The sequence below is a fragment of the Danio rerio genome, chromosome 12 (genome assembly GCF_049306965.1).
Source record: "Danio rerio strain Tuebingen ecotype United States chromosome 12, GRCz12tu, whole genome shotgun sequence".
NCBI classification, from domain to species: Eukaryota; Metazoa; Chordata; class Actinopteri; order Cypriniformes; family Danionidae; genus Danio; species Danio rerio.
Genome location: NC_133187.1, coordinates 24821461 through 24847958, shown reverse-complemented (window position 1 = coordinate 24847958; position 26498 = coordinate 24821461). Strand labels below are relative to the sequence as shown.

Below are 26498 nucleotides of genomic sequence, written 5' to 3'. Positions count from 1 at the left end.
TTTAAGATACCACTTTTAAAGTCAGCAATAATTTCATTATTTTTATTTAATTTTATTATTATTTTTTTTTCTTAATACAAACACAAAGGTTTATATTTTTAAAACATAGTAGCAATAAGCTAAATCATGCTACCAACATGTTAAAGCAAGATGGTTAGCAAAGTGACTAAAAATGCTAGCAGTGTACCAAAATATGCTAGTAACATGTTAACAGCATGTTAGCAACATGTTATCAATTTGCTGAAACATGAAAACTGCTTGCAATATGTTAGAATGCAACATAATGTTAGCTTTCTGTCTGTCTGTATGATAGACTGCATGACCTTAAAATACCTTATAAACTTCTTTTAATTGAACCCTCAAACCGGACAACTTCAAACTATAAAATATTTTATCAGATATTTCATCTTCACAAATGTACTCAGTTTATTTTTTTAAACTTCTTATAACTAATACTTAATTAAAAAGTCAACATTCATTTTACAAAAGAAATAAACATTTCTTTTTGATGTTGTTTTAAGATTTTTTTTTTGCCTGAAATATAAATATTACATAACTGCAACCTCTGGCTAATATTTAGTGCATTCTAATTTGTCCCAATGGTTTTGGACTCTACTGACTTCTATCTGGTTCCATGAAGATTCTTGTGATAAAACTTGCAGTAAAGGAAAAATTAAAGTTGACTAAAAGTGATTTTGTATTTTTATGATCAACAGCTAACAAGGAGGTAGTGAAGAAGATCTTTGGGCCCGATACGCCTTCAATAAACGAAGATCATTTATTTAACATCTTGTGTCAGCTAGACGAGAAGCTGTTAGACATTGCTGTTAAACCAATCAACAGGTAAACTCTCACTTCATGCATATACTGTATCCTACCTTTAATCAAAAATAAGTAATAATATAATTAATCATAATAATCATTATATCAAAATAATCACCCCCGCTTTGTTTTTACAATCTTGCCTTTCATTTAAATATGTTTTTCTTTTATCAGTTGCAATATTTTATAGTTAAATGTTTTAGTTTTAAAATTTGTGCATGCATTTATAGGTGTTTTATTGTTACCCTTTAATGAGCTTTATTTTGTTTGTGTGTTGTGTGTGTATTTTTGCCCAGAGAGGGCAGGCTAAGCCCAGCAGCTGTTAATACAGAGATAGACCTGTTGAAGACATTCTGTGGAACAGGAGAAATGCGTTTGCTGAAGTCTGTGCGCTACACATCAGGTTTGCATTATCCTCACTTTCCCCCCTCTCCATCACTTCTGCTCACTTTATCTCGTTCTGTCACTCACTCACTTTCAGGCTTCTTTTCACCCTCAATCTGATTAATCTTGTTTCTCCCTTACATATTTCTCCCTCACTTTCTCTTCCTCTCTGTGAGTCAGTGCTGGGCACAAATGATTGTAGTTTTCTGGCATAAGTAAGAAAGTTTATGTGAGATTTTTTCTTCTTCCTTAAACTGGTTCAATTGGACTGTAATTGTACAGTAATTTAGATTTTAGGGAAAACTGAGACAAAATGCATAGCAACAAATGTATGAATTACACTGATGCCCACTGTATTCAAGCTGAAGTACAGTAAAATCTGAGTACAGTTTATTCAATGAGCATGAATCAAACAAACTAAACTAAATCAGGGTATAAAATAAAGCAGACCTGATCCTGACTAACGCATTAAATAAATATATTGAACATGCTAAAAAGCAAGTTACAAACTAGACAAAAGACACATAACGACTATACAGGTATATACTGTATATAACAAAAATATGTGTAAACAAACCAATAAGGCTTTGGCACATACAACATGGCAACCAATGACAATAATTTACCATAAATAAAAGAAGTACAATGCATGCATAGGGCAAAGGAAACCAGTGTGGAACCTGGGCCATGGAGCAATGGTAATTTATGGTGCAATGGTTGACTTGACCTATGCGAGTGCTGATACTTTCCATTAATAGATATCTAAAATAATAAATGCAATATCTTTAAACCAAGGCACTAAATAATTTATTTAATTAGTTTTCTAACATAATCATCAGCCATTTATCAAGTATACCTGTTTGGCTGCTTGTTACTGCAAGTCAATCACATGGTGGCATTTAGGTGCATTTAAATATGATCTAGATTATGGTCTAGGTGTCCTGGAGGGTCGGTGTTCTGCATAGTTTAGCTCCAGTCTCAATTAAACACACACTAGTTAGTAATTAATCTCTTACTCGGTGAGCTTAAAACTTCCTGACAGGCGGTTTAGGCAAGTTGGAGCTCAATACTGCAGATTTTGTGCATCTCTGATCTAGATTATTTGATGTAGTTCAAACCAAGCATCAGAGTGAGAGGAAAAGTCTTACAAATGGCTTGGTTCATAATGTCAGACATGCTGATTTGAGTATTTCTGGAACTATCGTTTTCCTGGTTCATCTCCAGGGTGTACAGAGGATAGTCTGAAAGAGATATTGTCTTGTTGCTGTCAGAAGACAATGGGCAGATTGGTTTGAATTTGGGGAAAGACAACACTAACCCAAATAGCCACTTATTGCACCCATTGCCTGGTCTGATGAGTCTCAATTCAAATGCTGTCAAAAGTCGAAATTTGGATTAGACAACATGAAAGCATGGATCCATCTTATCTTATATCAACAGCACAGGCTGTTGCTGGTGGTGGAATAATGATATAGTGGATATTTTAGTGCATGCTCTGATAGCCTTTAGTAGGTACCCATATTCATCTCTATCTCTTTATGACTCTTTATTACTCGTCATGTTGTGGATACTTCTAGTAGAATAATTTGCCGTCTCACAAAACTCAAATCATCTCAAACTGGTTTATTGATTATGAAATTGTGTTTTTTACACTGAAAACCCAATAAGTTAAGGTAACTTAAACCATTTGAGCAAACCAATTGCAACCAACCATTTAAGTTCAAAAACTAATCCTAATGAGTACTGTGAACGTAATCTACTTGAGTAAACGAAGCAATTTGAGCAAAGTAAAACTCAATAAATGAAGAGAACTCAAACCAACTGAGTTCTGTAAAACCCAAGAAGTTAAGGCAACTCAAACCGTTTGAGGATACCGATTGCTACAAACCATTTTAGTTAAAAAAAAAAAATCTATGAGTACTGTGAACTTACTACATTAGGTTGAAGTAATGAGGCATTTAATTAACTCATTACTGAGTTCAAAACTCTTTTCAAATGAGTAGAATTAACTTTCAGTAAATTTTGAGTTAACTAGACTCATGTCATTTGATAAAGTTAACTATTGCGTTTTGCAGTGTAAACTTAAGTGGCCTCCATAATTCAATAGAGTACCTTTGGGGTGTAGTAGTGGAATGGGAGATTTATGGATGTGTAGCCAACAAATCGGCAGCAACTGTGTAATGCCATCATGTCAATATGGATCAGCATCTTGTTAAAGCCATGCCATGAATTGCAGAAAAAGAAAAAGGGGGTTATAAAATATACTAGTGAAAAATCTTGTTTTCTGAACATGAAGTGTATTTATGCATGAAGCCTGAAAAATATCTGCCAGTGGAGTTAAAAAACAACAAAAATCTTTTTTAGAATTATAGTAAGTTAATTTTTCTCACCACATGTGCAACTCCCTATTGAAATATTCATTGAAATAATCAAAATCCCAGAGTGTTACTGTTTGAGTTAACTAAAGTACCAAAAAAGTTTTCTTAGTTTATTTTTATCCTCAATAAAAGGTGCATTGCATTATTATTATTGCTTTTGCCTTTTATTTTATTAGTTTAAACTTATTTAAATCAATTTAAACTCATTTTTTGTGTACTGTATGTGGGAAATATGTACACAATAAGAAGATCTACGGTTACAAAACTGAGATGAACACCACTAATGTGGTTGTTACTGATGATGTACAGGGCTGAAGGCAGCGACAGAAAGAGGGCTGCTGAGTAAAGTGTGGCCACTGAACCATCACCGCTCCCCCAGGCCAACAAGAAATTGAATCAAGTGGGGTTGGAGTCAGATAACTCAAAAGATGGATCTGTAGAGACAACTGAGGTGACAGCCGGCCCCAGTGAAACGCTCACAGTCTCACTGTTAGAGTCAAACCTCATGCAGGTGCGCGGGGCCCACTGCCCTGCTGATGCAAAACAAACAGTCTGCCATAAATTAAATCAAAACCAACTGATATCAGAGTTCAGGAAGACTGTGTTTTCAGAGGATTCGCATAGGGATTCATGGAGACATTGAATGTGTTCAAGGTGAAAATCATTGGAGGTAGTCAAACAAGCAGGCAAAGCAGACCTCCAGAGTGAAATCAAACTATTTTGAATTAAACAGATGCACTATTTTCTTGACAGCAGCAGAAGATCTTTTCACATAGGTATTTTGATATAAGTACAATCACGGCCAATTTAAATGAAACAAGTGATGAAAGTGTTTAGCTTCCATGATTGTTTGGACATGTTTAATTTCTGGTGCAGATGGCGTAAGATGATGCTGAAGTGTTCCAAGGAAATGTATATGCACCACACACTTACTTATACAGTATACACACTAAAACACAGTGTTACAGTATATAGAATAAAGATCACCTTTTTGAAAAAGTACATTATCTTTAACTAGTATTTAATTATTTAAACTCTTGACAGCTGTACTTTCCACCCTATCACAAATTAACCTTTTATGATGTTATTTGTAATGCAGTAACACATTCTATTTTTAAAACTGGATTATCAGGGTGTCTGCGGGGTCTTAAAGAGTATTAAAAGTTGATAAATTGATAAATCAATTATGAGAAAATCAGCTCCAGAGGTGTAGCTGCAAGCATACAAGTTTGTGATGCAGTTTGCAAATGTTCGTTGGAACGATGGATTTGGTAAATGCCAAATTAACAAACTATGTTTGTAATGATGGAACTTGCTACTTTAGTTGGCTAACAATATTTTTTGTAAACGAGCCCCTCACCGGCTAAAGCAGGTCGCACACCAGAAGCGCCGCTCGGCGCCGCGACACGGCGCGTACATGACAGATTAAAGTATCGCACACCAGACGCGAACATTCGAATGATATTTAACATGAAACTAATCAGATGGCGCTCTGTGGCGCGGCTGAAAAATGAACTGCGTCCTGAGCCGTCGCCGGGCGCCGCCGACAGCCGCCGACTTGCGGCGCCGGTGTGTGTATCCTGATAGAAACCTATGATTAGAATTCTAAAATACATGGCGCTGCGTGGCGCTGCGCGGCGCGCCGCCGAGCGTCGCTTCTGGTGTGCGACCTGCTTATGGGTTAATGTTCAGTTAACGAGCGACGGTTGTTGGTTGGGAAAATTAACCTAATTGAGCATCCCTAATAGATACTGTAGTTTTTTAGTGCAGCAATTTCCAAGTGTAACCAAGTAGCTTTCCATTGTTACAAACTTAAACTCAATGTGAAACATACATACATGCCCTACCAAACAACTAAGACTGAACCTTTGCAGGTTTTTCTAGTTTTATCAATTTGAATTCTGATAAATGTAATGAGTATTGGCTTGCAGTGCAATGTACATAATGTTTTGTGCATTTCATTATATTTTTGTAAACATTAATCCCATTCAAATCTATGTAGTAAACATTAGGGTTAAATATATTATTAAATAAATCCAAAAATAGTTCAAAAACATTACTGAAAAAGATCAATCTAATAAATGTTACTGACAACAATTTTCTCATATACGGTAGTTTGTAATCCATAACAGTCTACAATTACTAAGCACTGTTGGCTGTTCAATATAAGTCTGTCTCTCTGCCTCACACTCACTCTCTCAAGCCACCACCATTAGTGGCAATGCTGGATATCCTTTAAATATAACATGTCTATGTTCAAGCCTCCATAACATGGAAACCATTACATACTGTATGTCAGATTTCAGTTTACAAAGAGATTCATCAGTTCTTCCCCTCTCCCTGAGGAGAATGGGCAGATATGCTGTGCCATAACAATTAACTGTTTTTGGAAAAAGGAGAGCGGCCTGCAAATTTGAAATGATGGATGTGGTTTCTTTTGAAAAATGTGTCCCTGTATGCTGAGCAAAATTGGAAGCTTCTTTGCAAATAAATAGGGGGAGGTCCTGTGGATGCAACGGGTGGTTTGGAGCATGTGGAGTGTCGGTGGGGGTGTTTGGCGATGGTGATTTATCTTGGGGTTATGTCTGCAGCAGCTCAGTCCTGAAGAGCAATCAGTCTTCTTTACTGGCAGAGATACATGGATGCAGTGTCCATCTGCCCCTTGTGGGAGCCTAGACTGAATGAACTGTTTTAAATGGAAGTTTTATAGCACATTTTTACTGTTGTGATGTGATACTGGTGCACTAATTTAACATTTGACACGTTAAACATAGAAGGCAAGGCAAGCCAAGACAAGTTTATTTATAAAGCACATTTCATACACAGTGGCAATTCAAAGTGCTTTACATAAACAAGAATAAAAGAAACAAGTAAAATAAAAATAAAAACAAATAATAAAAATGAGTAAAACAAACACAAAAACAGGTAAAATGTGATAAAAGAATGAAGAAGAAGAGAAAACATGATAGTGAAATCTGTCGGATGCAGCACAGTGCTCATTCAGTAAAGGCACAGCTAAACAGATGTGTTTTCAGTCTTGATTTGAATGTGCCTAATGTTGGAGCACATCTGATCATTTCTGGAAGTTGATTCTAGCAGCGAGGAGCATAGTGGCTGAAAGCTGATTCACCCTGCTTTGACTGAATCCTTGGAACTTCTAGTTTATATGATCCTAAAGATCTGAGTGATCTGTTGGGTTTGTATTTAGTGAGCATATCTGTAATGTATTTAGGTCCTAGGCCATTTAGTGATTTATAGACCAGTAATAATACTACAAAATATGGGTTGTTGACATGACTTTGCTTTTTTACTGTCACACATGACAAAAATGAAAATAATTAGAATTGTCATCATTTACATTGCAGTAAATAATTAAACATTTCTTTGTCTTCCATGAACCTACCTCCTGTTTTTAAAACTGCTGTTACTATTTTTTTACGTTTTAGAGCCAAATCTAAAAACTGTCCTTTGGTGTGACTGTCTTAATGGGATCAAATAAAAGTTGCAGCTCTTATAAATTTAAAAGAAAATTGTAAAATCAATAATAAATGTGGCCATTTTAGGAAATGGCAATAATTTTTTTTAACAAATATTTCTAAAAACATAGGAACTTGACAAATTTTGTTGCATACAGTATTTAACTTTTTTGGAACCACTATAAAATTGATGGTTATAAAATTTTCTTTTCTGTGACACACCAAACTGCCCAATGTCAAACAATTCATGGGGATTTTTTTTTAAAGTTCTTAATTATATGTAAAATAAATTAGCTATTTGTATTTTCTATATGTACAACCCTAAATCAGAAAAAGTTGTGACAGTATGGAGAGAAAAAAAAAAAAAAATATATATATATATATATTTATATATATATATATATATATATATATATATATATATATATATATATATATATATATATATATATATATATATATATATATATATAATAAAGTAATGATTTCCAAATATACTTTGACTTGTATTTCATTGCTGATAATGTGAACACAGAATATTTCATGTTTTGTCTGGTCAGCTTCATTTAATTTGTAAACACACTTTCCTGTCATTCAGATCTGCAACACATTTTAAAAAAAGTTGGCACAGGAGGACTGTAGGGCTAGTAAGTAGGTAAATTGGTTAAATAATGATGTGATTTGAAACAGGCGATGTCAACAGGTTATTGTAATTATGATTTGGTACAAAAGCAGCATCCAAGAAAGGTCTAGTCCTTTAGGAGCAAAGATAGTTTGCCAACAACTACAGGATAAAGTTATTGAAATGTTTAAAAATAATGTTCTTCAAAGAAAGATAGGAAGACATTTAAATATTTATTAGGCATTAAACTTCAAATTACCTAAATATATGTATTTTTCCTTTAAATAATACTGTTTTATAAAAAAAAAAAACTACCCTTATACAAAGCTCTGAAGCATAAATCTTGCCTCCACAGATTATGTGTTCTCCAATGGTTGTCGCTCTCCTCCCTGGAGGCAGATGGATGGAGAGATCTGCTCCCTCATAATTGAGACCTGTGACACAGAGCCCACACTGTTCATCACTTGCAATACTAATGGAGTTTTCCTGGATGAGGTGAGAAAACTGTCAAGAAAGTAATAATAGTCATTTGATGTGTCAGTTTTGGATAGCTCAGGGAACACAATTCTCTTGTATGTCAAAGCAAAACACAAATCTGCAACATGGGTGTCAAAAATGATGGAATTTTGCTACATAATGCATTATCTGCCATTAGTAATCAGTAGACATTTCCTTAGTTGATTATATAATGAAAACCAATTACAGGGGTGCTTGATCATCTAAACAGGGCTTATCCCAACAAGCCTAACCTGAGCACATAGCAAATGGAAATTAATGCATCCCATCGGAATGCTGACTGATGCAATATGAGTTTTCTGAACCTCAAACGTGTCAAGCTGTCAAGGGAGTAGATTTTGGTAGACAATTTGAACATAGAAAACTTTCTGTTAATGTGTTTGAAAGGTATGGTATACAGACACTTTTCCAAAACATGAGGTAAGCAAAATTGAAGTTTGGACATGACAGTTATGTGATTCTGTTCCAGGCCTGCTTCTTTAGCTGTGTTCAGTGTTCCAAGCCGCCTCATATATCTAAAAATGTGTGCAATGAATTAAATGCAACATATTTTGCGCCATGATATTTTTCAGCATTGCGCAAACTTTAAGTATCCTGTATACTTGCCTGTTTTTACATTGTTTTCTTTAAATAGATTTTGTGCTATAAGAAGAATTTAGAAATTACTTTTGTTAACGCAACTGGTGGTAGTTTAAGTGAACAACATTCAGCAATTTATCACACTAAAGCTGCCTTTCCACTGCACTCGACAAAGTACAATGGACAGACCGGAGGTCATTTATTTCCAAAGAAGAGTAATCCGGAAAATTTGGATCCAATTTGACCTGTAGATATGTTTAAATATTTGAACTCCTGCGACTTCATTCAACTAAGGTAACCGCACAGAGAATAAAGGCTCTTGCTTTTGCACTCCTTTAAATCGGACACCGCAAGAATCAGCTTTCATGGTGGACTACAAAACTGAAAATTGTATGCAACTGCCACAAGAGGGCGTATTCTGAAAGTCATGTCCTAATCTCATGTGCAGTGGAAAGGCGACTTTAGGCTGCGGTGGGAAGAAACCCAGAAGTATAGGATCAGCACTGTAAACATTGCAACAACATGCTGTGTACTACAAACCTCTAGCTGTTGCTGCGATTTCAAAAAGCAGAAATGGTGTAAACATCACTTTAATATCATTCGGGTCTGTTTAATTTAAACAATTAAAAACATATTAGGCATCAAATAAAATCACAATCTCTTTTAGGGTAATAAGCTTAAGTGTCCTCCAAGGTTTCAGTTCATGGCAAACACTGTGGGGACACTGTGTAATAGTATTGTCCTGGTATTGAAGTTTTGAAAAACGTCTATTTCCTGCTAGCATTTAAGCGCTGCTGAGCGCGTTCATAAACAACACTGGTTTGCCATAGTATTCACCAGTGCTCAATAGAAATGACTGTGATCGGCTGTGAAGGTCATCGTTTTACAACTATTCACAGATTGCAAACACAGATAGATGGACATTGGAGCGTTTTAAAGTCGTGAAGATCAGTCGATTCATCCGCGGATTGCTCGTCTGTGTTTGCACTCGGTAAACAGCGGTGGGTGAACTGATGATCTTCTTGGCCAATCAGTTATTTCAGCTGAGCATGAGTACACAATGGCAAATCAGCGCTCTTTAAGAACGCCATCAACAGTGCTTAAATGTTAAAGGGAAATGGACTTTTTTTTTAAATTTCAGTACCGAAATTTTGTATCAAGACAAGTCTAATATAGTGAAAGAATCAGTTCATTAACTTAAGTTTGATAAAAGGCATCTAAAATGTCTTTGGGAAAGAAAACGTTAGCTAACTCATGCTATTTCCCTTTACTTCGCTAAAATTGAGGTCCAATATCCCTTTTTATTTTCACTATTCATTCAGAATGGACCATCGGGTCACTCAGAAGGCGGTGAAATGATAAATCGGTGTAAATTTCTCTTCGCTAATAAGATATACAGCCAGGTGCACAACATTCCTGTGTGACTCAGGCGATACTTCTGGGTTTCCTTCCACCGAAGCCTCGATTTCGCTGTGTAAAATGGCGGCCACGTATTGTTTTCTGATTAGAGAAACTGTGCCGACTCATCACATCCATGACCCTAAAGTTACATTATTGGCTGTAGGCCTACATACAAATCAACATATTTATACAGAGCTCAGATAAAGCCTAAATGAATAGTAAAATATAGGTTGTAATTTAATTTAACATTGTTTAAATAAATAAAATATAATTTAATAGCCTATATAGGCAAAAAAAAAAATACATTTTTAAATTAAATAAATACTCTGAAATAGTAATGTATCCATGTAACTTCTCTTGTTCACTTGATAAAGAGAAATACACTTGAATGCACAATGAAGTTTGTTTTTACATAAGTAAAGTTGTGAATATGTGCTCTGTGAAATATCCGTTACAAAATAAACCCAACAAGAAATGACAACCGTAAAAAAAAAAAAAAAAAAAAAAAAAAAAAACACAGTTATGAGAGCATTTGCTTATTACTTTGTAGATTGGTAAATATAAGACAACATTTACTGCAAATTAATCAGTTATGCCATGATGACGAGTACAGAACACCTCTCAAACACTGTATAAGCAGGTCTTTTCATAGAACAAAAGACAGGCTCTTAGGAGCATGCACAACCATCACATCTGCAAAATTGTCCCAATTCCTTTTCATAAATACTAGGCTGCATTTACACTAGTGTGTTTTTGTTTTAAAATAGCATTTTAGAATGAAAACGCTCCCGTCCACACCACACCTGTCAACATTGGGATGTGAAAATAAAGGATCCCCTACCCCAAAAAAAACTAAAACAAAACAATAATCCCCAACTGACTAAATATGTTGATCAGGCTGTTTCATTGTAAATAAACAGTTAAACGGTCAGTAATATGTTTTAAGAACTATTATTGTTTACAAAGGATAGAATAAATAGTATACATCAGAAAAACCTGTGAATAAATTAGCAAACAGTTCAGCCTATTAAAATTAATAGCTATTATAAAGAAATTTAATCAAGTTGTCAAATCTCATTAACCTTTTCTTCACTGTATAATTGAACATTCTGATTAAAGAGCAGCGAATGAATGTCTCATTTAGACTTTTTATTTGATTACATTAACAGAGGTGTCACTTTAAAAATGCACACATCTATAATGAAAGCATTTGATTGCTTCCCTTACTTTTTATGCTCATGTAAGACAAAAATTAGTTGTGTTTATAAACTGAATGTTTTGAGGATTGCATTGCCTGTAATGGAAAGGAAGGGAATCTTGCCGTTTTTTTGTTTATTTTAAAGTGTTTTCTTGCCTAAATAAAATCAAAGCACGGAACAGAATCACATTTAAGAGCAAGGGGCGTTCCCTGGTGGTTTGGCGGTATGAGTTGCGTATAGGGAAGATTGACTCTTTGATGTTTATTGCCATCCTTCACAAAAAGATTGAAAAACTGAAGAAATACCTTTACTGGATGATAACGAGATAGAATTGTAAAGTACGGATCTTGGTATAAAGTACGAATCTTGGTATAAATGATAGGGTTAACCGGTGTGGCCCGGACATTTTCCAATACTCATCTCTACACTATAGACCTTTAAACACCTGATGTGTGACTATACATGTTCACACAGGGCATGTACATATTTTGATGCCATTTGACCTTGCTAACCTGCCAGTTGCACAATGATCATATTAGAGGGACTTGACAAATCATGCAATAATACACAATAGTCCAGAAGACCAAAGAGGATTGTGTTGAGCCATGCCTTTGTTTTTAAAAAGTCTCCATTTCAATCTCTGCAAATTGAAATAAAAACACTAGCATTTTCAAATTTCTTCAGAATTTTCAAAATACTCTGTTTTCAGGGGTCTAAGATGCTGGAGTGATTGTGTGGACTCAATGCATAACTTGAAAAAACTTGTGTGTAAAAAATGTAATGCATTTTCATTAAAAGCAGTTTATACATTGATAATAAAAAGACGTATAGTACAAACAGCCTACATAGCCCCTTCAAATTTTATTTATCCCCCCCTCCTCATTTTTTTAAAATGTCTATTTCTTGTCGTCATCTGTGCTCTGCACTCAATGCTTTGTGACACTCACCTATTTGTTGTAAATCTGATGTCAGCTATAATTTACGGCAAATGACATTGATGTTAATTATCGAGATTGGATATTTAGTCAGAACAATTCACCTCTAAACTTTAAGACATAAATAATTCACAGTAGAATCATGTCTGTGCATGTATGTGAAGCTGATGACGTTTATGTGTGTGTCATTTAATTTTCACTTGTACTTTCAGTTGTATTTTTTTTTAAAATATGACTTTGTTTAAAATATCTGTTGTAACCTAACTCACATCTCAGCCAAAATACTAATACATCACTGGAAATGTCATCAGTCTCTGTGTTTACACTTACAGTTTGATTTGATGTTCCAGGGACTCAAACGAAGAGGAGGAGGAGGTGAAAAGTCCTATAATGCAGTTGAGTCCTATAATAGTCCTGTAATAAATGAAGTCTTCAAAGACCTTGTCACACTGCTGAAAAACAAGTCTTCCCACTTTGCTGAGGTTGCTGATGAAGAGGTATTGGAATATTGCACTTTCATCTCTTTCAACAGATTTAAGCTGTGCCTTATTTCCTCAATCATCATTTTGATAGTAAAAATTGTCATTGTTGGTTTTCATTTTTCTGATCGTTTCAGTTATTCTCTTCAACTGCTCTTGGTTTTAAAATGCTCCAGATGGCAATTTCTAAACATATGACAGTGGTTTCGTTATAGTGTCTGCTCCACACCACAGAGCTTTGGATGTCAGAACCATGCTTCAGGCAACCCTAACATTTGAAATGACATAATTCACAGTTACGCACTAATCATCCAAAATGTGACAGCTCAATTGTGGCTTATATAATGCATCTGCTAACATTAGTGTTCATAAATTGTGCATCTTAGATACGGGATGGTTTCTTCATCTAACTAAAAGCACTTAAACCGGAGATCAGCTATTTGAGTTTTGAAAAAATCTTGGAGCTTAATGGCGGTGGTCTGGAGAGCTTGAGTGTTCAGGCATTAGAAACTAATGACATCATCATGCGAGTATGCCATGCACATGCAGCCATTAAACTGTCTAAGAAACAAAAGAAAAGGTAAAGAAGCCAAAGATGTCAACAGATGTAGACGTCTGCAGTTAGTAAAATGAGGTGGTGTTATTCATAGTGCATTGCTCCTAGGAGTCGAAGGCTGCATTGAAAAATGGACCCTTCTTGATGGGATAATTTCCTTATTTTATTTAATTAGTGTAAACTAGATGAAGAAGGAAAGAATAGTTTTGTTTTTATTAAGGTATTGACGTAGGGTACACGTACAAGCAATATTTGGTTTAAGTGCAGAGCTTTTAGCTTTAATTTGAGGGTATTTACATCCAAGTCAGGTGAATGGTATAGGAATTACAACAGTTGCATATGTGCCTCCCACTTGTTAAGGGTCCACAAGTAATAAGACAATTGGCTTCCAAGCTGTTCCATGGCCATGTGTGTGTTATTCCCTCATTATCCTAATTACAATGAGCAGATAAAAAGTCCAGAGGTCATTTCATGTGTGCTATTTGCATTTGCAATCTGTCACTGTCAACTCTTAAGATGAGATCCAAAGAGCTGTCACTATCAGTAAAGCAAGTTATCTTTAGGCTAAAAAACAAAATAAAACCCATCAGTGAGAAAGCAAAAACATTAGCCAAAAGAACTGTTTGGAACATTCTTAAAAAGAAAGAACGTACCAGTGAGCTTAGTAACACCAAAAGACCCCAAAGACCTTCGAAAAAACAGTGGTGGATGACCAAAGAATTCTTTCCCTGCAAGAAAACACCCTTCACTACAGTTGGCCAGGTTAAAAACACTCTCCAGGAGGTAGGTGTATCTGTGTCAATGTCAACGATCAAGAGAAGACCTTACCAGAGTGAATACACAGGGTTCACCACAAGATATAAACCATTGGTGAGCCTCAAAAAAAGGAAGGCCAGATTAGTGTTCTGAAAAAGCCTTCATTGTGCTGGAACAACATTCTATGGGCAGATTAGATCAAGAGCAACTTGTACTAGAGTGATGGAAAGAGAAGAGTGTGGAGAAGGAAAGGAACTGCTCATGATCCTAAGCAGTGAAGCATGGTGGTAGTAGAGACATGGTGTAGGCATGTATGGCTGTCAATGCAACTGGTTATCTTGTATTTATTGATAATGTGACTGCTGACAAAAGCAGCAGGATGAAGAGTTCTGAATTGTTTCAGGCAATATTTTTTGCTTATATTAAGCCAAATACTTTAGAACGTGGACGGTGCTTCACAGTGCAGATGAAAAATGACCCAAAGCATACCACAAAAGCAACCAAGTTTTTGAAGAAAAAAAAAGTTAAATTGATTTATGATTATTATTCTGTTCAATTACTTTTGGACCCTTAACAAGTGGGAGGCACACATGCAAACTTTTGTAATTCCTACAACGTTCACCTGATATGGATGTAAATACCCTCAAAGTAAAGCTGATAGTCTGCAGTTGAAGCACATCTTGTTCGTTTTATTTCAAATCCATTGTGTTGGTGTATAAAGCCAAAAATGTTAGAATTGTGTCAATGTCCAAATATTTATGGACCCAACTGTATGTTACACAGCACATGTTAAGTCAGCACATTGCAATGATTCGGCAAATAATATGTAGCTTTCTATTTTAGAAGTAACATTATTGTCAAGTATATTACCTATACTTGAAAAATTGTACTCTGTATTTTACCAATAGCTATAGATATACGAATATGGTTCACTCTAATTACTGTGAATCGGATAAATTGCAACATCCAATATGGCCGCCATGGAGAAGGAAGTCCTGCATTTCAGTCAGATTAGCCAGTCGTCAATCTTTATAACTTTGGCGGAGTTTTTTTTTTTTTTTTAAAGATTTGCTGGTTTGTTAATCCCTGTCCTTTAGCGTCTACTGCATGCTTGCCCTATATTTAACAGGAAAAATGACATTGCGTCACATTCAATTACATATCATGATTTTCTAGTGTTGTTGAAATACTTGCCAATCTTTGTCCATGTGCAGTAGCTAGTAAGTAAGACTTGAGCATTTAAATATTGCCAAACTCAAAATGCTTTACAATTGTATGAGGGGGTCTCTCCTTCTCATCACCACTAATGTGCAGCATCCACCTGAATGATGCGACTGCAGCCACAAGTCAATGGCACCAGTACACTCACCCAAAATCAAGTCGAGAGATAAAGAGTAGGCCAATTTACGGAATGGGCATTTTCGTGAGTACATGATATGTAAGGGTTGATTATGGAGTCAGATAAGACTCAAAAGAAATTCACGCAAAAGACACGATGTACACATGCGTAGCCAAATTCACGTGCATAAAACCAAATTCACGTGCGTAAAATATTTATTTATATTCACAAAAAATTTTCACGTGCACAAAATAAAAATACATTTTCATAAAATATGTTTCACAAATGCAAAACACCATTTGCAAATGTATAAGAGTGTACAAAAAGTTTTGAATGTTTAAAACTTGCGAGTTCATCCTGAATGAGAATGTGCAAATCCTCTTTTACGTACGACTCCCCCTGGATACGTGTGTGTGTATTTTTGAGACTTTACTGCCAGAGGCAGGGCAACTCGTACCTTTCAGCGATGACACCCACTCTGCGCTTTATTTGCGCAGACTGTTCCTCTCCAGCATGGCGAATGTAAAAAAGCAGCAGTCGCAGTCACTTTTTTTTTTTCATTTATTTAACTATTTGACCATAGCCTCACTCTTTTTAGCCATTATTTTGCCGCAGCTCCGCTCTTTTTATTTATTGTCTCGCAGCCCCATGAGCAAAATGTAGCCTGCAGGGTAATGATGAGAATTAACTATCTTTCCGGCCACACAAGCATTACAGCGCCATTGTGGTCCAGCAGTCAGCACATTGTGTTACCATGCCGTCGATCCGTGTTCGATCCTCACCTGAGTAAATTTTTATTTTCCATTTTTATTGTTAAGACATATAAAACTGTAAGGTTGTTGAACATTTGAAGTTCTAAAGCAGCTGTTTTCTTTAAAACGTTGATAGTGTCTATCGTGACGTGATTAGAAACTGAATTGGAAATGATGTTATTTTAATATATAGTCAGTCGTGAACTGACGTGTATATATTTCACGGATATTTCTGCATCTAGTGCACGCGTATGCTACGGCGCAGCCTACGCATGGACGCATAGCCCATGTCAGGTCACTCATGCTCACCTCTCAAAAAATGTAACTACACATTGCCTCAATGCGTAGCGCAAGCTATGTGATTGGTCGCCTTGGTAGCGCTGACGAGTGTGGGCGGGACCAAGAGCTGCGCGAGTTAGTTGGAGCGAGTGTTTACAAGTGTTGAGTCCCTTGAAGGAGCTGCAGATGAAAACTTTTGTTTTGTTTACCTTATGGTTAAAGTTGTTGAATCTGCCGGTTCCTGCCTTAAAAATAAGTGAGTTTAAGCAACTTGTACATTAAGGAAGCATTCAGAAAAAAACAAAACACCAGCAAAGAAACTCGACACAGAGGAACATAAACACCTCACTGCCCGCTAGCGTTTCAGAAGTGTTGTTGCAGATGAACACAAACAGCGCACAGAAGTTTAAATGAATGACAACGCGCAAGGCGTGCGCCATGGTTCAAGCAGATCACTCGACACAGAAGTATAAACCAGGCTTTAGAATCACACTGACTGAGAACCCCCTGCTGGCCTCACTAAATCTACCTCTAACAGCAACCTAGTTATGTCATGTGGTCACCAATCCAGTTACTAACCAGATTTAGCCCTGCTTAGCTTCAGTGATGGAATGAAACCTGCAACCTTTGGATTAAAAGTTAGACACTCTAACCATAATGAAAATGTTTTTTTTTTTCTTTTGACAACAAAAAGATTATTAATACCTGTTACAAATACAGCCATAATTCCAACTCTTGGCTAAACAGATTGAAGGACATTTTCCAATACTGGAAGCATACAAACAGCACAGCTGTCCTTTAACTGGCAGCGGTGCTTCTGCTCGCTCCTCATACCTCTGTGAGGTATGCAGACCAAGATTAATCACAGCTGAGGAGAAGAGAGCAAAGGGAAAGAGGGGACAAGCGAATGACTACACTTCTCTCTGTGTGTAGTGTATCTACTCGTCACAATAACAGAGAGAGAGAGACGGATTAAGAGAAGGAGGGAGTTCTCTCTTTTGTCACTCTGCGATATGTCACGTCACCACAGTGTAAAAGAATGTGAGAACAGGCCAGTAGTCAGACCCCTCTGAATAAAGTAAAAGATAAATTAACAAATTGGGTCTCTGATAATGGCCTCAAGATGTGCTGAAAAGTGTGTTTATTGTTTGAGAAATTATATCCTATTTCTCATCAGTGACACAGTGAATTTGTTGGAAAAATGGTTTGTTTTACCGCAGCAAATATTTAGTCGCTTGTACATGAGATTTTACAGACAAGAGTTATATCAAAATTCATTTTTAAATATACAACATCTTTAAGAAATTAACATTTTTCTTCTTTTTTTTCTGCCTCTCTTTCTTTGTGTGTGTTTTGCACATGTTTGCTCAGTATGATTATTGTAGTTGACTAATGATTTTCTACATTTGAAGTTTTATTTTAATTGAAGTTTAATTTAATAGAAATGTTTAACCAAAATGAATTAAAACTGTAAAAAATGCATTGTAGCGCATAAAAAAAAAACAATCTAGTTTTTTTTTCTTTTGTGATTCTTTTTTTTTTTTCTTGAGTAAAAAAATTATGACAAATATTTTTCCCTGGTTTAGAGATGCCCCCTAAAATGTCATTCATTGTAGCAATAGATTATTTACCAAAACAAAACTTTGGATGAATAATTTGATGACATATTAAATAAAGATCACATTTTAAATATGTATTTACCAATATCTTTTAAACCAGGTTTTACTTTACAATCATTTAGTATAACTTGTCTTGTATTACTACTTTTTAAAATATACTTTAATAAGTGCATTTCATTTTGACATACATAACTATGTTATGTAAAACTATATATTCACATTTTTATTTTGAATTTATTTGAAACATTGAAGTAGGCACATGCATTTGATATGCTTTCTTTGTATGTAAAATCTTAAGGTCTTAAAAAGTATTAAAACTTGATAAATCAATTATGAGAAAATGACGGCTCTTAAAGGGTATTAAAAAGTCTTAATCACGTTTTTACGAGGTCTTAAATTTTGTTCAAGCATTTGCCAAAGTGTTTGACTCAAAAAAATCATAAATAAATGGCATGCTCGATCCATGCGTCTGGCCAAGCTCCTCTGTTCAGGTGATGTTGCACATAATTTGCGACAAATGCAAGAAGGTGATGTGACGCTCCCCCACATAGCTAAACCATAGAGTGAAGCAGATGGCAAAATGGGAAAATGTAAATTTGCGTACTCCTGGTTGGAGAAAGATGAGTTTAATCAGTGGCTGAAGCCTGTTGCTAAAAACAAACATGTAATTTATTCTTTCAAGCTTTGTTTTTTTTTTCGAACTTATCTGAGTTCTGTTGCATGGTTGTGCTCAATTGATTTATTTAACTACAAGTGGTGATGAGGTCTTAAAATATTCTGAGAAGGTCTTTAAAAAGTCTTCAAAAAGTTTGGGGTCAGTAAAATTTTTAAATGTTTTAAAATAAGCTTATTCTGCTCACCAAGGCTGCATTTATTTAATAAACAATACAGTACAAATTGTAAAATTGTAAAATGTTATTGCACTATAAAATAAAGTTTATAACAGTTCGAAAGTAGTTTATAATTTAATTTAATTCAATAATTTATATTGCATCATTTAAATGATGAATTTTCAGCTTCATTACTCCAGTCTTTAGAGTCACATGATCCTTCAGAAATCACTCTAATATGAATTATTATTGTTATTGCTATTAGTATAAATTTTTATAATTATTAATGGTAATAGTAGTAAACGCAATAATGACTGGAATAATATTTTCTTTTGAGACTACATACAATAAGTAATAAACAAGTATTTAGTGAATAAGTATTTAACAAATTATTGTTATTACATTTAATAAATGCTGCCTTGATAAACAGATTAATTTTATATAAATAAAATTAATAATATTTTTAAAAAAAAATCTGACCCCAAACTTTTGATTGGTAGTGTATATTTAATAACAAAACTGCACAATAAAATGACTTAAACTTGAACTAAAATAAAGATTGAAACTGAAATTGTATTAAAAACATATTAATAAGAGTTATAATATTATCTTAATGATAAAATAACTCGGGCTCAGTGTTTTCCAAATCTGTCTTCAATTTCACCGGTAGCAGAGCACAGTAAATGCCTCTTTGTTGATGCAGACAAAAGGTTTCCTCCAACTTGTACTTTTCTTTTCTTAAAACAAAGTCCTCCGATCCATGCTAATGTTTTATGCCGACCGTTGGCGGTTTTATAACCGACATAATTCTGTCCTTGAGCAATATAAACGGAAACTCCATCATCGAGACAGATTTCTCTTTATGTTCGTTGCTAAATGATGGCGATGTTATCTCTCGACGATATAGTTTGCAGATGGAAAATGAAGGCAGACAGAAAGATTACTGCCGCACCATATAGTAATGGTTATTGTCTAGCGCTACTTTGTCGGTGCAAAAACCTCTGTCTGGTTACCTTGAGGACAGAAAGTATAAAAATGTTCCTTTCATCTATTTATTCTGCATTCAGAGCCAATTTTCAGACACAAATTAAGCCTGCTGCAGAATTTTACCTTTACTCTCAGCAAAGATGTCCAAGTTAAACTCTGTCGTGTCCAGGACCAGCTTCATCTTCCTCACTTGAGCAACAGTTCCCATGAGTCTGTGCTCAGTAGCTCTGCTCACCTTTCATAACTCTCTCCTATGATGAATGCTTGGTCTAAGTGTGCTATCATTCTAAAGCTCTAAGAGAAAAAAAACTGCAGTAGAGCTCCATGTATGTGTTGCTGTACTTGTTTATTTGACACAATGTCATTTACACATGTCCCTGGATCAACATCCTTTGTAGCTCCTAGAATAACATCCCTAGCAACCAATCAAAGCCTTAACACTCTAAATTCCTAAGGCAGTGATTGATTAATTGAAATGTTGTTTCAGGAACAACAAAGGATGTTGGTCTAGGAACACGTCCTACTTGTGGAAATCACTCTAGGCTGTTTATTTGCCACAGTCATACTTGATATTGCTGAAAAGTGTCAGAACGTTTTTTTTGGACAATACCGTTCTTATCGAGACAGGAAATGCCACTTTAAATTTAAGACTTAGTTCAAAGTGATGATGGCTAACCTACTGAACAGATCCTGCACTTTTGGTGTTGTTTTTCTTCAATGATTTTTCTTTGCCATGTTGCACTTGGCTTGTCCAGAGGGGCACGGTTTTCTGCAAATATACTTTGAAACAATAAGTTTAAAGCTTAAAAAAGTAAAGAAAAGGACTCAGTATTCTGAGTGCGGTTTTAGTGGATGGTTTATACAAGGCTGAATATGTGCGAGCAGGTTGACTTCGATTATTGGTGGCGGTGAAGAGAAAGACTTTATTATTCTTCGAAGCGATGATGCCAGGCAGGCGGTTCAGCGTGCGAGCGTTTGAGTGTGTAAAAATGCCCACCAGACTTTCATGTTTTATTATGCCAGCAGGCGGGAGCTCAACCGTGAGCACTAGCAGCTGACGGGTGATGGACAGAGGCCATAAAGACAGAGCCATAAAAGTAGTCTGCTTAGACACAAATCAAACCCCTCTTTGTTCTCCGTATTTTGCATTTGTTCCTGGTTTTCTAGATTTCATCTTTATGTCTTTCATTCAAGTCTTCTAAACACAAAGTTTCATATGAGAGCTTTTGGTAACACTTTACATGAATTGGTGTTCGTACTGTAAGACCGTCATGAAAGCTTCAAAATCATGAAATGACACCATGAAGGAGATTTTATGCATGCTTATGACAATTAAGTGTAATTAGATTGATTATATCATTTTAAATAAAAAGATGACATTCTGAAGTCTTTATGACAACGAATGAACCCGGCCCAGCCCGGCCTGGTTCAAGACAACTGTACATAGTATGAGTACGCCCTAACCCACAATTACATGCTATTTCAGAGCGAATATTAGCATAGGGAGGATTATAGCATTATTATAGCATTATAGGATGGCGCTAATGGTGGAAATGCGTGAACAGTGATGCGCAGAAGCCCAAATATATTTTTGTTGACAGTTTGGGCTAATTATCGGAATTAGGGGAGATGTCGCCCCGACAGTATTTAATTGGATGAACATTTTTTTAGTTTTATGCCTAACCCAGAATATAAAAATACATATAAATACATTTAGATCATTTAGTTTAATCATTACTATTGGACTGTTAAGAGACATTCAACCATTCAATTCATTATTGTAAAGGTTAGGGCTGGCTGAAAAATCAAAAAGAAATTGAAATTGACATTCAGAACCTATAATTGATCTGATTTTTCAAGGTCAAGTTTTTAAAATTAGTTTCCCGACCATTTGTGGAGTCATGTGACCCCATTCCTTTAAGGCTGGTTGCCATGGCTGACCCCTCGCCTTACTTTGCACTACATCGATGATGATTGGGAGCTGCATAGATGCGTTGACACGGCATATTTTCCATAACATTAAAATTATTATTTACATTAAATTATTCGTTTACAGAATATGCAAGAAATCCAATGGTTAAATATTATTCACAGGATATGCAAGTGTTATTTTATTTAGAAGATATACCGCTTATTTTTTTTACTTTTTAATATGAAAAACTTTGAAAATAATGTATTTTGTTTCCAAAAGTGCAAGTGGTTTATTTTCACTTTTTTATAAGCCAAAAGTGAAGGTTGGTTTTAGGCAATGTGTTTGTTAATTTCAGTTGTAATCATAGTGTGTGTTTCCTTCGAGTAATGCACCTTTCATTCAGAAATCTCTCACTTGTATGTGAGCATATTTACTGTACTAAACTTATCTGTGAACTATAAGAGCAAAAAAAAAATTATAAATAAATAATTGTTCATTAATAGTAATCAAGTTGAAATTTACTGAGATTTTGATTTCTGGGCAAATTGCCCAGCCCTAATAAAGGATTCATTACAGTTTTACGAGCACCCAAAGTGTTACCAAAAACTCTAATATGAAACCTTGCGCTTGGAAGACTTGAATGAAAGACATAAAAAAACATGAACTAATGCAAAATATATAGAGAAAAAAGAGGGCAAAATCATGACTACAAATGTTTTTCTTACTTTAACTTACAGTGTTTTAATAATTTAAAACTTTTATTAACGGTGGTTAGCACCGTAGTCTCACAGCAAGAATGTTGCTGTTTTGAGTCCTGAGTTTGCATGTTCTCCCCATGTTTGCTTGGGTTTCCTTCGGGTGCTCTAGTTTCCCCCTCAAAGACTATAGAAGCTATAGGCAAATTGAATAAACTAAATTGACCGTGTATGAGTGTGTATGCATGTGAGAGTGTATAAGTGTTTCCCAGTACTGGGTTGCAGCTGAAAGGGCATACGCTGCATAAAACATTTGCTGGATAAGTGAGAGGTTTATTCCGCTGTGGAGAACCATGATAAATTAGCAATATAGCCGAAGCAAACTGAATGAATGAATAATAACTTAGCAAGTTATTATCAAGAATAATAACTTATTACCAAGTTGGCTGTGTGTGCCCTGGGAAGGTGGATGGCCACATTAGTGGTCCAGGAGCGCCACCTCTGGCTTAACCTCCGTCCGTCTTTCGGATGAGACGTTAAACCGAGGTCCCGACTCTCTGTGGTCGTTAAAAATCCCAGGATGTCCTTCGAAAAAGAGTAGGGGTTTAACCCCGGCATCCTGGCCAAATCTGCCCACTGGCCTCTGTCCATCATGGCCTCCTAACCCTCCCCATATCATGATTGGCATATCATCACTCTGTCTCCTCTCCACCAATCAGCTGGTGTGTGGTGTGCGGTCTGGCGCAAAATGGCTGCCGTCGCGTCATCCAGGTGGATGCTGCACACTGGTGGTGGATAAGGAGATCCCCCCCCCCATTGTGTAAAGCGCTTTGAGTGCCCAGAAAAGCGCTATATAAATGTAACGAATTATTATTATTATTATTATTATTATTATAACCTAGCAGATATGGGTGATGCTGACAAAGCTCGCTTTCTCAACTCTCCCATATCACAGTGGGTGAATTCACCCAGGAGTTCACCGCGGTGAAGGAGCAGTCGGATGCGATGGGCAAAGTCATCTTTCGGCGAATCTCCTTTCTCTCCCTCTCGTAGCCCCTCCTTCGGAGTTGGTTTGCAGCAATAGACCTGAAGGACGTGTATTCTCATGTCTCCATACTTCCACGCCAATGGCAGTTTCTGCGGTCTGCGTTCGAGGGTCGAGCATGACAGAACAAGGTCCTCCCCTTCGGGCTCTCTCTGTCTCTGCAGGTCTTCACCAAACTCGCGGAGGATCCCCTCACGCCCCATTCATCGCGCGGGCATCCGAATACTCAATTATCTCGGCTGGCTGATTTTAGCCAACTCTCGGGAGCAATTGGCTATGCACAGAGACAAGGTGCTCCGGCACCTCCACCTGTTGGGGTTTCAGTTAAACCGAGAAAAGAGCTAGCTCACCCCCGGGCAGAGCACCTCCTTTCTCGGGGTTGGAGCCGGACACGATCACCATGAAGGCAGGCCTCTCACGAGAGCGCGCCGAGCTAGTGCTGAACTGTCTGAGAGAGTTAGACAGAAAAAAGGTGGTCCCTCTGAAATAATTTCATACGCTCCTGGAGCATATGGCATCCGTAGCTGCGGCCACGGCGCTAATACGCGTTTCTCCCAGTGAGCCTACTCGCGCAATTACTGTGCAAAGTCAGGGAGGGTGAGGGGCAGGTCTTGCCAGTTACACCATCCGGCACCCTTGCCCAGATCTGTGGAGCCTCCATGTGTGGTCCATAGACACGAGGAAGACTTGGGTAACCTACCGATGGTGGTGGTTAATAGCATCACTCAGGCTAGAGCACCCTCTACGAGGCATGCCTGCACCCCAAAGTAGAGTCAATTCATTGAGTGGTGCGCTTCTTGCCGAGAAGACCCCCGATCTTGCCAGATCAGTGTTGTGCTTTCTTTCCTTCAGGACAGGTTGGAGCAAAGGCTGTTGCCCTCCACGCTGAAGGTTTACATGGCCGCTATTTCTGCTCATCATGATGCGGTGGATGGCGGAACCATGGGGAGGCATAACCTCATCATCCGGTTCCTCATTTCCACCCTGCCCCCCTCTCAGGCATTTTCGGTCAGTGACTCGTGCCTAGAATTTGGGCCGGCCTACTCTCACGTTGTCCTGAGACCCCGGCCCGGATATGTGCTAAGGTTCCTACCCAACCGTTTAAGGATCAGGTAGTGAACCTGCAAACGCTGGCTGTGTAGGAGGCAGACCCTGCAGTGGTTTGTTTGGTTGGGTGGCGGGTCCAAAGGCTCTCACCAGGTCTGCCCTCCTTGGGTTGCAGATGAACTCTGCAGCGTCCTCTCTTTCGGGACTAAACACTTTCCCAACGAACTGTTGTATTTAATAACCCTTTTTACTGGGTTATTTTCGACTACCCGAAAAATATAGCTAAACCTGAACAGGTAAGTAATGTAAGTAAGGGCCAGGGGACACGTTGGAAGACTGCATCTCACGACGTTGTAGGTGCGCTCGCTCTACTGCGTGGCACACCCTTCGCCAGGAACGCGGTAAGGTTCTTTTGTTGTGTCATTTTTTATAGATTTCCCCATAGTGGAAGTTTCCACATAGCATTGGAGTTCCCCATCCGAAGGGGAACGCTACGGTTACTAAAGTAACCGCCACCTTCGCCACAATGATTGTCCCTTAGCTGGGGAGCGTAAAAGCCTCTTCAGCTCAAAAGTATGTCGTGCATTGCACCAGCCGCGTCTTTATAGAATGACTGATTGTCATTGACGCTAGCTGTGCATGCTGACGCCGCCAACTCATTGGCATTTCATTGGCCCGATTTTTTACTTTTTTAGATAATTGATTTCTGACGAAAACCCCATAGTGGAAGTTTCCACAAAGCATTTCTGTTCCACCCTTCGAACGAAGGGTTACTTTAGTAACCATAGCATTTTGAATTATGCTCAAAACCGTCATCACCTTCACCAAAGACATTTATCCACCTGAAACTAAGCAGTTACGTTAAAGCGCATGTTGATTTGAGAGCAGATAATGCTTTTAGGCGCGCTATGGGATTCTTTTGGCGTGAAAAGTTCATCAGAGAATAAGCTCTGGATTGCGGCCTGAGTTTGCTGTAATAAGTCTCAGACATGCTCTGGTCCTTCAGCCATCAGTCAACCATCGGAGTGTGATTTTTCAGGCCAGAAACCCTCAGCGCAAACCAAAACACCAGCCAAAGACAACAGGCTGTATCTTCTAACATATCAGCTGCGTCAGGAACTAATGCGTTTGCATTCTTTTATTAAATCAAACACTTTTTATCTAACATGCACAGTCAGGGCTGAGCAGAAGGTGTCATTTTTTAGGAAAAAGATATATTGATGTGCTGCTTTGTCAGAGTGGGACAAGAAGACTCTGTTCCAAAATTAGAAATGCAGAATGTAATGCATTAAATGCAAAACTGCAAATCGTAAAATTGTTTCAAAAGAGCTCTAGTTTTCTTTATTGTCTAGCCAAGTTTGCTTAAAGAGATCCTATAATGAAAATCATCTTTTGTAAGCTGTTTGGAAAGAACTGTGTGTAGGTATAGTGTGTGCACAGTCATATTGGAGTGATATAAACACACTAACACAGTAAGTCTCTCTTTTAAATTTCCTGACGATAAAATGGGATCCCCACCGCAACAAAGTGTGGTTTCCCCGCCCACCGAATTGATTGACAGCCGTGTATTAACAACATGTCGCTGTAGTAATGTGTATAATCATATAAACAAGACATAACATGTGCATTGCAAGTGGGATTAACTGGGATATGCATATAGCAGTGGATATTAATGTGCATCCTGTCACATTTGCCATGCAAAAAACATGTTTTTGTCCGTGTGCGCTGTGCGTGTGTGTCTATGTATGTGCATGTGAACTTTGTAACGTCATTTTGTGCGACTGATCGTTGTAAAAAGGCTTGAATTAACACCACAACAAATACATCATTTGGAATAAGATGTAATCAGTTCTTACTGTAGTAATTCTCACAAGTATTATTTAGACATGT

At 37.0% G+C, this 26498-nt stretch overlaps 1 protein-coding gene across 14 annotated transcripts in view; it reads left to right on the top strand.

The window, feature by feature from the left end:
- Positions 1-26498, top strand: part of odad2 (outer dynein arm docking complex subunit 2) — a 126549-nt gene that overhangs the window by 26446 nt on the left and 73605 nt on the right. For all 14 annotated transcript variants that reach the window (XM_073918459.1, XM_073918463.1, XM_073918468.1 and 11 more), the window contains 4 exons: positions 717-843; positions 1119-1225; positions 8038-8177; positions 12663-12809. In XM_073918459.1, coding sequence (XP_073774560.1) covers positions 717-843; positions 1119-1225; positions 8038-8177; positions 12663-12809 — 521 coding nt within the window. The remainder of the gene's footprint in view (positions 1-716; positions 844-1118; positions 1226-8037; positions 8178-12662; positions 12810-26498) is intronic.